The 15,249-nt window shown below is 47.2% G+C and overlaps 1 protein-coding gene across 1 annotated transcript in view; it reads right to left on the reverse strand.

The window, feature by feature from the left end:
• TOP6BL (TOP6B like initiator of meiotic double strand breaks) overlaps positions 1-12,942 on the reverse strand; it is a 107,427-nt gene extending 94,485 nt beyond the window's left edge. Inside the window, exons 1-2 of the mRNA XM_065529397.2 lie at positions 12,792-12,942; positions 8,892-9,030 (exon numbers count right to left, since the gene is read on the reverse strand). Coding sequence (XP_065385469.1) covers positions 8,892-9,030; positions 12,792-12,821 — 169 coding nt within the window. The 5' untranslated portion in view covers positions 12,822-12,942. The remainder of the gene's footprint in view (positions 1-8,891; positions 9,031-12,791) is intronic.
• Positions 12,943-15,249: the final 2,307 nt, after the last annotated feature.

Consider the following 15,249-nt stretch of genomic DNA (forward strand, 5'->3'; position numbering starts at 1 on the left):
TACTGGATTAGGGTGGTCCTGAATCCAATGACTGGTGTCCTTATAAGAAGGCCATGTGAAGAAAGGGAGAAATACAGAGGAGAATGTCATGTGAAGGCAGGGAGTGATACATCTACAATCTAAGAAATACCAAGGATTGTCAGCAATCACCAGAAGCTAGCAGAGAGGCATGGAACAGATTTCTGAGTCTCCAGAAGGAACCAACCCTACTAAGACCTTGATTTTGGACTTCTAGCCTCCAGAACTGTGAGAAAATGTATTTTGTTTCAAGCTATCCAGTTTGTGGTACTTTGTTAGAGCAGCCCTAGAGATCAGAGATTTCAAACCAAACTTAAAAGATACCACTGCACAGTTCCAGGCAGGTGGCTGATTGAACACACACACAATTTATTTTCATTCCCTCCTGAAACCTCAATAAAATAATAGAAAAGATAAGAGACTGTTAAAGGCATAAACCCACAAGGATAGAAAACAAGAGACAAACATGATTGTAATAAAAATCTAGACACTACAGGCCAAGTGCAGTGGCTCATGCCTGTAATCCCAGCACTTTGGGAGACCGAGGCAGGTGGATCACCTGAGGTTAGGAGTTCGACACCAGCCTGGCCGACATAGTGAAATCGTCTCTACTAAAAATACAAAAATTAGCTGGGCGCGGTGGCTGAAGCCAGTAATCCCAGCACTTTGGGAGGCCGAGATGGGCGGATCACGAAGTCAGGAGATCAAGACCATCCTGGCTAACCCGGTGAAACCCCGTCTCTACTAAAAAAATACAAAAAAACTAGCTGGGCGAGGTGGCGGGCGCCTGTAGTCCCAGCTACTTGGGAGGCTGAGGCAGGAGAATGGCGTAAACCCCGGAGGCGGAGCTCGCAGTGAGCCAAGATCCGGCCACTGCACTCCAGCCTGGGCGACAGAGCGAGACTCCATCTCAAAAAAAAAAAAAAAAATACAAAAATTAGCCAGGCATGGTGGCACACGCCTATAGTCCCAGCTACTTAGGAGGCTGAGGCAGGAGAATCTCTTGAACCTGGGAAGCAGAGGTTGAAGTGAGCTGATATCACACCACTGCATCCCCAGCCTGGGTGACAGAGTGAGACTCTATCTCAAAAAAAAAAAAAAAAAAACAACAAAACAAAATTAGAAACTACAAAGCAGAACGACTAGTAGGAAAGTTTTTTTTTTTTTTTTTGAGACGGAGTCTCGCTCTGTCGCCCAGGCTGGAGTGCAGTGGCGCAATCTCGGCTCACTGCAAGCTCCGCCTCCCGGGTTCACGCCATTCTCCGGCCTCAGCCTCCCGAGTAGCTGGGACTACAGACGCCCGCCACTGCGCCCGGCTAATTTTTTCTATTTTTAGTAGAGACGGGGTTTCACCATGGTCTCGATCTGCTGACCTTGTGATCCGCCAGCCTCGGCCTTCCAAAGTGCTGGGATTACAGGCGTGAGCCACTGCGCCCGGCCGTAGGAAAGTATTTAGGGAAAGACTGAGGCATGGCAGTATCGGAACCTCTGAATGTATGGGTGAGGTAGAAGATAAATTAAGAAGAGTCAGTTGAAAAATGAATTTAAATCAATCTTTTTTTTTTTTTTTTTTTTTTTTTTGAGACGGAGTCTCGCTCTGTCACCCAGGCTGGAGTGCAGTGGCAGGATCTCAGCTCACTGCCAGCTCCGCCTCCCGGGCCCATGCCATTCTCCTGCCTCAGCCTCCCGAGTAGCTGAGACCACAGGCACCCACCACCGCGCCTGGCTAATTTTTTGCATTTTTAGTAGAGACGGGGTTTCACCATGTTAGCCAGGATGGTCTCGATCTCCTGACCTTGTGATGCGCCCGCCTCGGCCTCCCAAAGTGCTGGGATTACAGGTGTGAGCCACCGCGCCTGGCCTAAATAAATCTTTAGATTCCCTCCTCCACTCAGCATTCAAGGGATTGGCTCCTCCCTAACTTTTGCGTGGACTTGGGAGAAGATACTTCAAAATGGCCAAGGTGTCGATCTTTGGGATGAGAATCAAAGTTATACTAAAAACAAGTGGAGTTAGTGAACAGAATCCCTGAATGCTGAGATACCCAACACTCCCTTTTCTCTCTCATTCCCAGAATCAAGTCTAGCTTTTAACCACTTGGTAGGAGACTGAAAGATCTGGCCATTCCAAGAGCAAAGACCTAAAGATATTGATATTGAAGAGAAGAGAAAGTTCTCCAGTTAAAAGCTCAATTAGATCACCTTTCAGTGATGCTAACAATTTCAAATCAGCTGTATAGTCTCTCTTAAAAATGAGCAATCAATAATTTTAAGATATTTGAAGAAAGCTTCCAACATGAAAACAGACACCCGACTGAGTAAGAAAAGCAATACAAGGAAAACAGGAACTAGGTGGAGAAAAGAAAACTTAAAAAAACATCTTTATAAACTCAAAAAGATGAGATAATGCCTAGAAAGTAGAAGAGAGAAAAATTAGGAAAGAAACTATTTTAAAAAGGAAAAAGAACCAGTCTAGGAAATCTAATATCTAAATAATAGAACTTCCAGAAAGGGTGAAAAAAAAAAGAGACCAGGCGTGGTGGCTCACACCTGTAATCCCAGCACTTTGGGAGGCTGAGGCGGGCGGATCACGAGGTCAGAAGATAGAGAACATCCTGGCTAACACGGTGAAACCCCGTCTCTACTAAAAAACACAAAAAATTAGCCGGACATGGTGGCGGGCACCTGTAGTCCCAGCTACTCGGGAGGCTGAGGCAGGAGAATGGCGTGAACCTGGGAGGTGGAGCCTGCAGTGAGCAGAGATCACACCACTGCACTCCAGCCTGGGTGACAGAGTGAGACTCGGTCTCAAAAGAAAAAAAAAAAAGAGAGAGAGAGAATGCAAGGGAAAATTTCCCAGAACCAAAGGACAAGGGTTTCCAGATTTAAAAGTCCTGCTAAGTGCTGAGCACAATGTGCTCCCACTCCCAGGCACACCATTGTGACAATGGAGACTACAGCAGAGACTGCTAGTGCTCACAAACAAATACCCCATTCTCCTTCTTCCTGAACACATTATTTAACTACATTTTTCAGTCTTCCTTGCAACTGCAGGGCTGTGGCAATAAGACTAAGTCCTGGTTGGCCAGGCGCGGTGGCTCATGCCTGTAATCCCAGCACTTTGAGAGGCTGAGCTGGGCGGATCACCTGAGGTCAGGAGTTCGAGACCAGCCTAGCCAACATGGTGAAGCTCAAAAAAATACAAAAATTAGCTGGGTGTGGTGGCCAACACCTGCAATCCTAGCTACTAAGGAGGCTGAGGCAGGAGAATTGCTTGAACCCGGGAGGTGGAGGTTGCAGTGAGCCAAGATTGTGCCACTGCACTCCAGCAACAGAGTGAGACTCTGTCTTAAAAAACATAAAAATATGGCCAGGTGTGGTGGCTTACACCTGTAATCCCAGCACTTTGGGAGGCCAAGACAGGTGGATCACAAGGTCAGGAGATCAAGACCATCCTGGCTAACACAGTGAAACCGTGTCTCTACTAAAAATACAAAAAATTAGCCAGGCGCGGTGGCGGTCACCTGTAGTCCCAGCTACTTGGGAGGCTGAGGCAGCAGAATGGCATGAACCCAGGAGGCGGAGCTTGCAATGAGCCGAGATCGCACCACTGCACTCCAGCCTGAGTGACAGAGCGAGACTCTGACTCAAAAAAATAAAAAAATAAAAAATAAAAGACTAAGTCCTCGCCAATAGAACATGAGTAGTAATATACATAATTCCTGAGCCTATTCCATAGAAGTCTCCCATTTATAAGCTTTGCTCACTTTTCCCATCCTCAGCTGAATGAAGAGAACTTAGAGGACTTAGAGAAGGATACACCCCCAAGACAGAAATAGCATAAAACAAGATACTTGCCTGCTTGCCTGCATACGCACACATTCATCTGACTGTGAGATACAAGAAAACCAAACATTTTCCGTGTTAAGCCACCGAGTTGTTGTTGTTGTTGTTGTTGTTGTTTTGTTAGAGTCTCACTCTCTTGCCCAGGCTGGAGTGCAGTGGCGTGATCTTGACTCACTGCAACCTCCGCCTCGGGGTTCAAGCAATTCTCCTGCCTCAGCCTCCTGAGTAGCTGGGACTACAGGCGCATGCCACCACACCCGCTAAGTTTTTGTATTTTAGTAGAGATGGGGTTTCACTGTGTTGCCCAGGCTGGTCTCAAACTCCTGAGCTCAGGCAATCCGCCTGCCTCAGCCTCCCAAAGTGCTAGGATTACAGGTATGAGCCACCGCACCTGGCCAAGTCATTGAGATTTTAGGGTTTTTTTGTTATAGCACCTACTCTTATTTACTGTAATTAATACTAGGATAAAGAAAAGATTCTAGGCTGGGCACGGTGGCTCAAGCCTGTAATTCCAGCACTTTGGGAGGCTGAGACGGGCGGATCACGAGGTCAGGAGATGGAGACCATCCTGCTAACATGGTAAAACCCCGTCTCTACTAAAAAACACAAAAAACTAGCCAGGTGAGGTGGCGGGCGCCTGTAGTCCCAGCCACTCGGGATGCTGAGGCAGGAGAATGGCGTAAACCCGGGAGGCAGAGCTTGCAGTAAGCTGAGATCCGGCCACTGCACTCCAGCCTGGGCGACAGAGCGAGACTCCAGCTCAAAAAAAAAAAAAAAAAAAGAGAGAGAAGATTCTAAAAGCTTACAGAAAGGCCAGGAACGGTGGCTCATGCTAGTAATCCCAGTACTTTGGGAGGCCGAGGTGGGTAGATTGCTTGAGGTCAGGAATTTGAGACCAGCCTGGTGAAACCCTGACTCTAGTAAAAATACAAAAATTAGCCGGGCATGGTGGCACATGCCTGTAATCCCAGCTACTCGGGAGGCTGAGGCAGAAGAATCGCTTGAACCCGGGAGGCGGAGGTTGCAGTGAGCTGAGATCATGCCACAACACTCCACCCTGGGGGACAGAGTGAAACTCCATCTCAAAAAAAATAAAAATAAAAGCTTACAGAAAGGGGAAGAAAAAAGAAAAAACAGGTCACATACAGAGCAATCAGATTTTTAGAATTTTCAATAGCAACACCTGAAATTAGAAAATAATGCTGCAATGTCATCAAAATTCTGAAAGAAAAATGAATTCTGGCTTAGAATCCTATATGGACACACTATCAATTAGGGTATATGTGGAGATGTTTTCAGAGATGTAAGGTCTCAAGGAATTTACCTTCCAAACACTCTTTCCAAGGAAGCTGCTGGAGCCTGAGATCCATCAGGAAAGATCCATAAGGAAAAAGCAAGGAATAAGCCAAGGAAAAAAAAAAAGAGAGAGGGATTCCGGAAGCACAAAATCCAATGCAAGAGAAAAAAACTATAAAAACACTCTGAATGAAGGGAAGATTCCAAGATAACAGCTGTGCACCAGACACAAAAGGCATCAAGTCAAAATTAGAGCAGGTCAGGAAACACAGGAAAAGAGTTTTTCAGGAGGATGAAACTGATATATTATCTGATGTACTGGAATATACTGAGTACATTTAGACAAATGCTGGAAGTTTGGGAGTCAACTAGATGATAAAAACAGAAAACAAATTAAAATAAGTATTAACTGAAGGGAAATTATAAAGAAAAGTAATCAAAGTTTTCTATATGGCTAAACTATATTTAATGGCCATAATAATGAGTAAATATTGATCTACATGGTTGGAAAATTATATTAAAATAAAGATACATGGTAGAGGTAAAGATATTAAAGAGAGCTATCATCCTTTATGGCGGAAAATCAATAAATGCCTATAAAAAGGAAGATCAAGATATAACAATTTAGGGCTGAGCACAATGGCTCATGCTTATAATTCCAGCACTTTGGGAGGCTGAGGCAGGTGGATTGCTTGAGTCCAGGACTTCAAGACCAGCCTGGGCAACATAGGGAGACCTCATCTGCATAAAAAAAAAAAAAATTTGTTGGCCAGGCACAGCGACTCACGCCTGTAATCCCAGCACTTTGGGAGGCAGAGGTGGGTGGATCACGAGGTCAAGAGATTGAGACCATCCTGGCCAACGTAGTGAAACCTGGTCTCTACTAAAAATACAAAAATTAGCTGGGCGTGGTGGTGCACACCTGTAGTCCTAGCTACTTGGGAGGCTGAGAAAGGACAATGGCTTGAATCTGGGAGGCAGATGTTGCAGCGAGCCGAGATTACGTCACTGTATTCCAACCTGGTGACAAAGCGAGACTTTGTCTCAAAACACAAAAACAAAACAAAACAAAAATTAGTCAGGCATGGCAGCATGTGCGTGTAGTCCCAGCTACTCAGGAGGCTGAGGTGGTAGGATCACCTGAGCCCAGGAGGTCAAGGCTGCAGTGAGCAGTGACTGCATGACTGCAGTCCAGCCTGGGTGACAGAGTAAGACCCTTTCTCAAAATAAATCAATAAATAAATAACATCTTGGCCAGGCACGGTGGCTAATACCTGCAATCCCAGCACTTTGGGAGGCCAAAGTGAGAGGACTGCTTGAGCCCAGGAGTTTAAGACCAGCCTGGGCAACACAGCAAGAGACCCTGTCTCTACAAAAATACAAAAATATAACAACCAGGCATGGTAGCACATGCCTGTAGTCCTAGCTACTCAGGAGGCTGAGTTAGGAGGATCATTTGAGCCCAGGCATTTAAGGTTACAGTGAGCTATGATTGTGCCAGTGCACTCCAGCCTGGGTGACAGAGTGAGACCCTATTTGAAAAAAAAAAAAAAAAAGATATAACACCACAAACAAACATGTTACTTAGATCAAATATAAGTATTAAATAATTAACAGAGTTAAAAGTATTAGCCTCTAGGAGGGAGAAAGATAGGAAGGGGGAGACGGGGGAAGCAAGCAGGGTACTGTCGGGTTTTTTGTTTTGTTTGAGATGGAGTCTCATTCTGTCACCCAGGCTGGAGTGCAGTGGCGAGATACTGGCTCACTGCAACCTCTGCCTCCCAGGTTCAAGTGATTCTCATGCCTCAGCCTCCCAAGTAGCTGGGATTACAGGTGTGTGTTACCATACCCCGCTAATTTTTATATTTTTAGTAGAGACAGGGCTTCCCCATGTTGGACAGCTGATCTGGAACCCCTAACCTCATGTGATCTGCCCACCTCAGACTCTCAAAGTGCTAGGATTATAGGCATGAGCCACTACACCCAGCCAAAATCATATGGGTGTATAACTGACAAAAACTAAAACTAAATAAATGTACTTTTACAAAAAAAATGAAATAGATCCCTTATGCTAACATGAAATGCTGCCCACAAAGCACTGGTACATAGCACAGTCATCCTAGTTTTAAAAAATTGATATTAATAACTATGAACATATGCATAGAAAAATCTAGAACATAGATTATCCTTGGCAAGAGGGGAAAAAAGGAAAATCTAGAATATATACTGAATGTTAATAATCATCTCAAGGGGTGAGATGTGTAGAAAGTCTCACTCACTCTCCACAATAAATGTTTCTGTAATGTTTTTTTATCAAGTATGTATCACCATGTTTCCTACCAAAAAATATATATATATAAACATAGGCTGGATGCAGTAGGTAGCTCATGTTTGTAATCCCAGCCCTTTCGGAGGCTGAGGCAGGCGGATCACTTGAGGTCAGGAATTTGAGACCAGCCTGGCCACCATGATGAAACCCCATCTCTATTAAAAATACAAAAAAAAAAATTAGCCAGGCATGGTGGCAGCCGCCTGTCATCTCAGCTACTCAGGAGGCTGAGGCAGAAGAATTGCTTGAACCCAGGAGGCACAGGTTGCAGTGAGCCCAGATTGCGCCACTGCACTCCAGCCTGGGCGACAGAGTGCGACTCCATCTCTAAATAAATAAATAATTATAACCATAATTACGTAAAGCTCAGAAACAATAAAGAGAAAAGAAATGCCCCCTATTCTAGGTGGGCTAAAGAAGTTCATTAGGCTCAAAATGCAGAATTGAGTTTCTTGCCAAAAACTATTGTGGCTGAAGTATTTTGCTTTGAATTAAATCAACCTTGCTAACCTGGCCACAGTTTATTGGATTAGATTATTACAACCACACAGAGACCCACCATCACCCTAGACATGTAGCCAAGCATTTCCCTCATGAGTGGTGGGAACCCTGCCAGAGTGGAGTTCATGCAGAGTAAGAGCAAACCAATCTGTCATACTGCTCTTGAAGATGTTTAATATTAACATACAAAGGTCATTCCTGTTCAGGTAAGCAAATGTCTTGTAAAGCCTAGTTTACTATCCAATCTCAACTTGGTGCCCAAGTGACTTCTCTAAGCCTGAAAGGACAACTTCATTCCAAAGTACCCTTCAATAAACCTACACACACACACACACACACACACACACACACACACACACACACACCCCACAAAAAAAAGCTAACTCTTCAAGTTTGAGAAAATTCATGTTTCAGAGCCACTTAATGCATCAGGTTTCCCTCAAGACAACAGGCAAAAACGATAAAAGCATGAAAGCCAAATGGAAGAAATATTTTCAAACTAATCACAGGTCATGATTATTGAAGTGTGCACTTTTTTTTTTTTGCAACTGCCAAAATTTAGACTTGGAAAAAAAAAAAGTAGGTAAAGCTTAATGTAATATAATTTTGCTGTGAAAAAGTAGGTTAAAATCAAGAGAAAAATAAGATTGTTTTGGAGCAATTTTAACTTAAACCAGTAAAATAAATAATCTATGGTAAGAGTCATTCTACTCACCTTTTCTGTATGATACATTTGTAAATCTACCACCAGATACTTATTACATAATCATTTCATTTTATAATTATGGAACAATCCTGGAATAACATAAAAGATTATGACGAATTGAAATTTTAAAATAAGCTACGACATAAACCATGACAAAAAGAGACAGAAAATCAGTATTTTTTCTTTCTCTACTTACTAGTTGTTACACAATGAAGAGCATTTGCTTGGTGCTTAGAATGTAATCCTTCTATGGAAATCTCTAGCTGCCCTTCTAGCAATGCTCCCTTTGATACATCTATGTCACACTTCCAGTGAATTATTAAAAATCTCAAAATCTGAAAAGAGCACAATTCAAAGAAAACATAATGTTCTTTAGAAATCACAGTAATAATATATCTCTATGACCCAGCTAAATTAGTAACTCTAACTTCCCCCAAAAATTGTATTCTTGCTTCTAAAATGTCAGATTTAGGTTTGTTCAGAGTGTTATGTCTAAACAAAATAAATAGCTAGGAGAATGATATAAGAAAGGAGACAGTGAAACTCAACACAATGCCCCTTAAGACAGGAAACTGAGACAATACATTCCTTTATTCAGAAGATAAATTCATCTGGAAATAATAATCAGGGAAAAATTAAGTGGGAGTTTGTTTTTCTTATTTCTTTTTTCCTGCCCCAAATAAAAGCCAACATGAAGACTATGAATAAGAGTGATATCTGGTTATGAATCATCTTAATCTTTCATTAAATCAACACTTTCGAGGGTCAGAATACTATTTAAGAGTGCTAATGCTGCCCTGCACGGTAGCTTATGCCTGTAATCCCAGCACTTTGGGAGGCCAGGGTGGGAGGATCACTTGAGCTCACCAGTTTGAGATCAGCCTGGACAACATACCGAGACCTTATCTCTACTAACAACAACAAAAATTAGCCCAGCGTGATGGTGTGTGCCTGTGGTCTCAGCCACTGGGGAGGCTGAGACAGGAGGATCTCTTGAGCCCAGAAGGTTGAGGCTGAAGTGAGTCCTGATCAGGCCACTGCACTCCATACCTGGATTTGAATCCCTGATGTGCCAAATTCTAGCACATGACCTTGGGCAAGTTACTTAATCTCTCCAAACCACAGATTCCTCATCTATTAAAATGGGGATAAAACTACCACATAGGGCTGCTGCTGAAAGTAAACAAATAATATGTGCAAGGCTGAGTGCGGTGGCTCATGCCTGTAATCCCAGCACTTTGGGAGGCCGAGGTGGGAGAATCCCTTGAGCCCTGACAACATAGTGAGGCTCCATCTCTACTAAAAAAACAAAAAACAAAAAACAAAAAATTGGCCGGGCGCGGTGGCTCAAGCCTGTAATCCCAGCACTTTGGGAGGCCGAGACGGGCGGATCACAAGGTCAGGAGATCGAGACCATCCTCGCTAACACGGTGAAACCCCGTCTCTACTAAAAAATGCAAAAAAAACTAGCCGGGCGGGTTGGCGCGCGCCTGTAGTCCCAGCTACTCGGGAGGCTGAGGTAGGAGAATGGCGTAAACCTGGGAGGCGGAGCTTGCAGTGAGCTGAGATCCGGCCACTGCACCCCAGCCTGGGCGACAGAGCAAGACTCCGTCTCAAAAAAAAAAAAAAAAAAAAAATTAATTAATTAAAAATATGTGCAAGATGCTTAACACACTACTTGGCAAATAGCAAATGCTTAACAGATATTAGCTATTATTTCTAAGTTCTACTGCAGTAAAGACTACACACAACGTTTTAAGTTGAACAGGACTCCAAGATGTCTGGGTAAAACATTTAATCGACCGGGTGTGGTAGCTCACGCCTGCAATTCCAGCACTTTGGGAGGTGGAAGCAGTGGATCACCTGAGGTAAGGAGTTCAAGACCAGCCTGGCCAATATGGTGAAACCCCATCTCTAGTACCTGTAGTCCCAGCTACTCAGGAGGCTGAGGCAGGAGAATTGCTTGAACTTGGGAGGTGGAGGTTGCAGTGAGCTGAGATTGAGTCACTGCACTCCAGCCTGGGCGACAGAGCAACACTCCTTCTCAAAAAAAAAAAGAAAAGAAAAAGAAAAAAATAACATTTATTCGAGACAAATTGAAAATAAAATATATTTCATTTATTTTTGGGGGTAGAGAGGGGACAGGGTCTCACTCTGACTCCCAGGCTGGAGTGCAGTGATGTCTTTATCATGGTTCACTGCAGCCTCAACCTCCCGGGCTCAGGTGATCGATCCTCCCACCTCATCCTCCCAGGTAGCTAGAAGTGCAGCCGCCTGCCACCACAGCCTGCTATTTTTAAATTTTTTTTATTTTTAATTTTTTTTTTTTAGATGGAGTTTTGCTATTGTAACCCAGGCTGGAGTGCAATGGTGCAATCTCGGCTCACTGCAACCTCTGACCCCCGTGTTCAAGCAATCCTTCTGCCTCATCCTCCCAAGTAGCTGGGATTACAGGTATGTGCCACCACGCCCGGCTAATTTTGTATTTTTAGTAGTGACGGGTTTCTCCATTTTGGTCAGGCTGGTCTCGAACTCCGGACCTCAGGTGATCCACCTGCCTCGGCCTCCCAAAGTGCTGGGATTACAGGCGTGAGCCACCACTAATTTTTGTATTTTTTGCACAGACGGAGTTTCCTCATGTTGGCCAGGCTGGTCTTGAACTCCTGATTTCAAGTGATCTGCCCGCCTCGGCCTCCCAAAGTGCTGGGAATACAGGCTACCCACCGCAACCGGCCAACTCCCATTATTATTCATGCAAACAGATTCTTTCTTTTACAGGGAGGCAACACAAGGAAAATTATTACCCCCTTTTTAAAGGCAGGGAGATCTGGGAACTAAGATCCTCATTTGTACCAGTTAACAAGAATGGTTTCCAGGTACATGTAGAGTCTAACTCTTCCTTCACACGTCCTGTTACGATATTCCCATATCGGGTCGGGCACGGTGGCTCACGCCGGTACCAGCACTCGGGGAGGCGGAGGCGGGCGGATCACTTGAGGTCAGAAGTTCAAGACCAGCCTGGCCAACATGGTGAAAACCTGTCTCTACTACAAATACAAAAATGAGCCGGGTGTGGCGGTGAGCGCTTGTAATCCCAGCTACTCGGTAGGCTGATACAGGAGAATCTCTTGAACCCGGGAGGCGGAGGTTGTGGTGAGCCGGGATCACGCCACTGCATTCCAGCCTGGGCAACAGAGCCAGACTCTGTCTCAAAAAACAAACAAACAAAAAACCCAAAGATATTCCCATATCGGTAATGACAGCGCAGTTGGGAAAAGAACACTGGCCTACAAGTCAGCGCCCTGGGTTCTAGATTAGGTTCTGTTATTCGTAAAATGGAATCCCGCAGCCTTCTTTGATGACAACAAACAGGCAGGACGCCCGGGGGCACTCTCTCAGGTGCCCTCAGAGCCTGTGCTTCTGTCACCTGCACAGTACCCCTCACAAACAGCAGCTCAGCGTCCCATTGGGCACCGGCGGTGAAAGTGGGTAATGAAATGAGCACACGGGGCGTGGCCGGCGCCAGGTGCTCCGTGCCATCTTCCAGAGCAGCTCCCCAAGCACAGGTGTAGCCTCTGAACCTCGCCCTTTCACGTCCAGCTGCTCCGAACCCAAAAACCTGCACCTGCACCGGGAATTGTCTCCCTTGCTCCCGGTCTGCACTGGGTCCCTCCTTGCCTCTGCCCTGGCGCTCCGATTTCCCTCCCCCCCGCCCCGAGCTTGCACCTTTCCTTTCCTTCTTTCCGCGCCCCCTCCCAGCACCCGGCGCATGGAAAGCGCTGGACTCCGGCAGGCACCTCCGAGGCTGCGTCAGGCTCTGCCTCTGGGTGTCCGCCGGCGCTCGGTAAACGCCGCAGCTTTCTAAGCCGTCCGCTGGAGAAGGCGTCGTCCCCCCCCCCCCCCAGAGTACCCCGCGAGCGAGAGCCCTCATCTGCTCCTACTTCCTCGCTTCCCCGTGGGAGACGGGCCTCGATTCCCGAACCTTCCTCCTTCACCTTAGGCGACGCCCGACCCCTCTGCCCAAACTTCGCGGTCTCCTCACAAAGCCCGTCTCCTCAGAAAGTGTCCTCCGCTTTCTCTCCCTTCCCCGCATCACCTCGAACACGGCCACGGCCGTCCCCTCCATGCCGCGCAGGGAATAGCGGCAACGCCCAGTCGAAGAGTGCCCGCCCGCGACCACCGCCCCCTCCTCAGCCCGGGCTTGGAACTCCTCCAGTGCCCACGCCCACGCCTACGCCCGGCAGCGCGAGCCCGTCCCTACCCGCGCGCGCACTTACGCGCGCGCACGCCCCTCCCACCTACCCGCCGCGCCTGCGCACTCGACGGTGCACCGCCCCGAGGCCAGGAGCCGCCGCCGCGAGCCGGGTAGAGCCTGTGAGCGCAGCTGGTGCTAGTGGGCCCGCAGGTGGGCGGTTCTGGGCGGGGAAGAGCCCACGAGAGGCGGCAGAGGCTGGAGGCAAGCGGGAATGAGGCCAGGCCACGACTGCTCCCTCCTCTCGAAGACAGTTTCCCACGGTAGCGGCGAAATGCGGCCCCTTAGGCCTTATCCGGGCTTTGGCCGCCCTTCGCGCTTTCCAGGACCCTTCCCTCGGCCGGGAGGGGCGACGGTGATGGCGCGGGACTTCCAAGCGGGTTCGTGACCCCTCCAACAGCCCTGCCTGCTGCGGGGGCTACCCCAGGCCAAACCCTGGGTTCCAGACTTAGCAAAGAAAAAGACGGCCAGTTAAAATTGAATTTCATATAAACAGCAAATTTTTTTTATGACTATACTCATATCTTGTGCAATTGTTGGGACATATACTAAAAAATTATTAATCTGAAGTTGAAAACGACGTCCCGGGCCAGGCGCAGTGGCTCACGCCCGTCATCCCAGCGCTTTTGGAGGCCAAGGCGAGTGGATCACCTGAGGTCAGGAGTTCTAGACCAGCCTAGCCAACGTGTTGGAACCCCGTCTCTACTGAAAATACAAAAATTAGCCGGGCGTGGTGGCGGGCGGCTGTAATCCCAGCTACTTGGGAGGCTGAGTCAGGAAAATTGCTTGAACCTGGGAGGCGGAGGTTGCAGTGAGCCGAGATGGCGCCATTGCACTCCAGCCTGGGCAAAAAGAGCAAAACTCTGTCTCAAAAAAAGAAAAAACGAGCCCCCCGTCCTTTATCTGGCAACCAGCCCCAAGCACCTCCCAGCCTAATCCAGGGGGATTAGCTTCCCCTGCAAATGTGGGACCTGGAAGTCGACCCCGCCCCATCTAGGACCCTTTCCACGTTTGACTCTGCACTGAATGTGCCAAGACAAGGAGCTGACTTTTCTGGACTCTGGCTGAGAGGAGAAGTTTTGGGGTTTTCCAAATGCATTCCTAGCTGGAAAAAGGAAGGTGGTCCTGCAGAGTCCCAGCTGCTGCTCTCTGCAGGTTCTGGGAGAGGCATGGTGACAGGGGCTTAAGCCGGTAACTGCTGGTGATCTGACAGCCAAAAGAAAACCCTGATGAGAGATTCCTGCCTGGCAAAGAGTTGCCCACGGAGAAGGGTGGGACAGGGTGTTGGCTGCTTTCCTTCAGGGAAAATTCTTCCACCCCAGCTCCAAGACGCCAGGATTGGACAGAACAGGCTGGGGAGCTGGCAGAGTGCCTGCCCAGTACACAACGTTGGTGCTGCTCCAAAGAACATTGTCTATCGAGACCTGAATCATACCGTTCATGAGACTATGCTCAGCGCTCCTCCCCATTCCTCCCCATCTCAGTTGCTCACAGGTAGACCTATTGGAGCAAGGTAGCTTTTATTTCTGGAAAATCCATCATAACCATCAAACTTGATAAACAGCTGGCATTTGAGGAATCACTGGAGTCTTCCTTTCATTTCCCCACCACCATCCGCAGAGCTCTCCATCCCCAACCCCTGTGTCTTGTCCTTTTTAAGAAGAGGAGTTGCCAAGGGGAAGGGACCACTGATGTTTATTGAATGACTGCTTCCTTTTTTTTTTTTTTTTGAGTAGCCCAGGCTGGAGTGCAGTGGCCGGATCTCAGCTCACTGCAAGCTCCGCCTTCCGGGTTCACGCCATTCTTCTGCCTCAGCCTCCGGAGTAGCTGGGACTACAGGCGCCCGCCAGCTCGCCCGGCTAGTTTTTTGTATTTTTTTAGTAGAGACGGGGTTTCACCGTGTTAGCCAGGATGGTCTCGATCTCCTGACCTCGTGATCCGCCCATCTCGGCCTCCCGAAGTGTGAATGACTGCTTCTGGTCGGACACTACTAACTCTTTACATAACTGATGTCATCCTCTCAACTATCTTGTAAGAAAATTGTTATCGTCACTATTTTATGGGTAAGAAACCAAGGTATTGAGGATGGTTCTTTAAAATATTTCCCATTATGGCTGGGCGCAGCGGCTCATGCCTATAATCCCAACACTTGGGGAGGCCCAGGTGGGTGAATCATTTGAGGTCAGGAGTTTGAGACCAGCCTGGCCAACATGGTGAAACCCTACCTCTACTAAAAATACAAAAATTAGCCAGGCGTGGTAGCATGTGCCTGCAGTCCCAGCTACCTGGGAGGCTGAGGCAG

Source organism: Macaca fascicularis, chromosome 14 (genome assembly GCF_037993035.2).
Source record: "Macaca fascicularis isolate 582-1 chromosome 14, T2T-MFA8v1.1".
NCBI classification, from domain to species: Eukaryota; Metazoa; Chordata; class Mammalia; order Primates; family Cercopithecidae; genus Macaca; species Macaca fascicularis.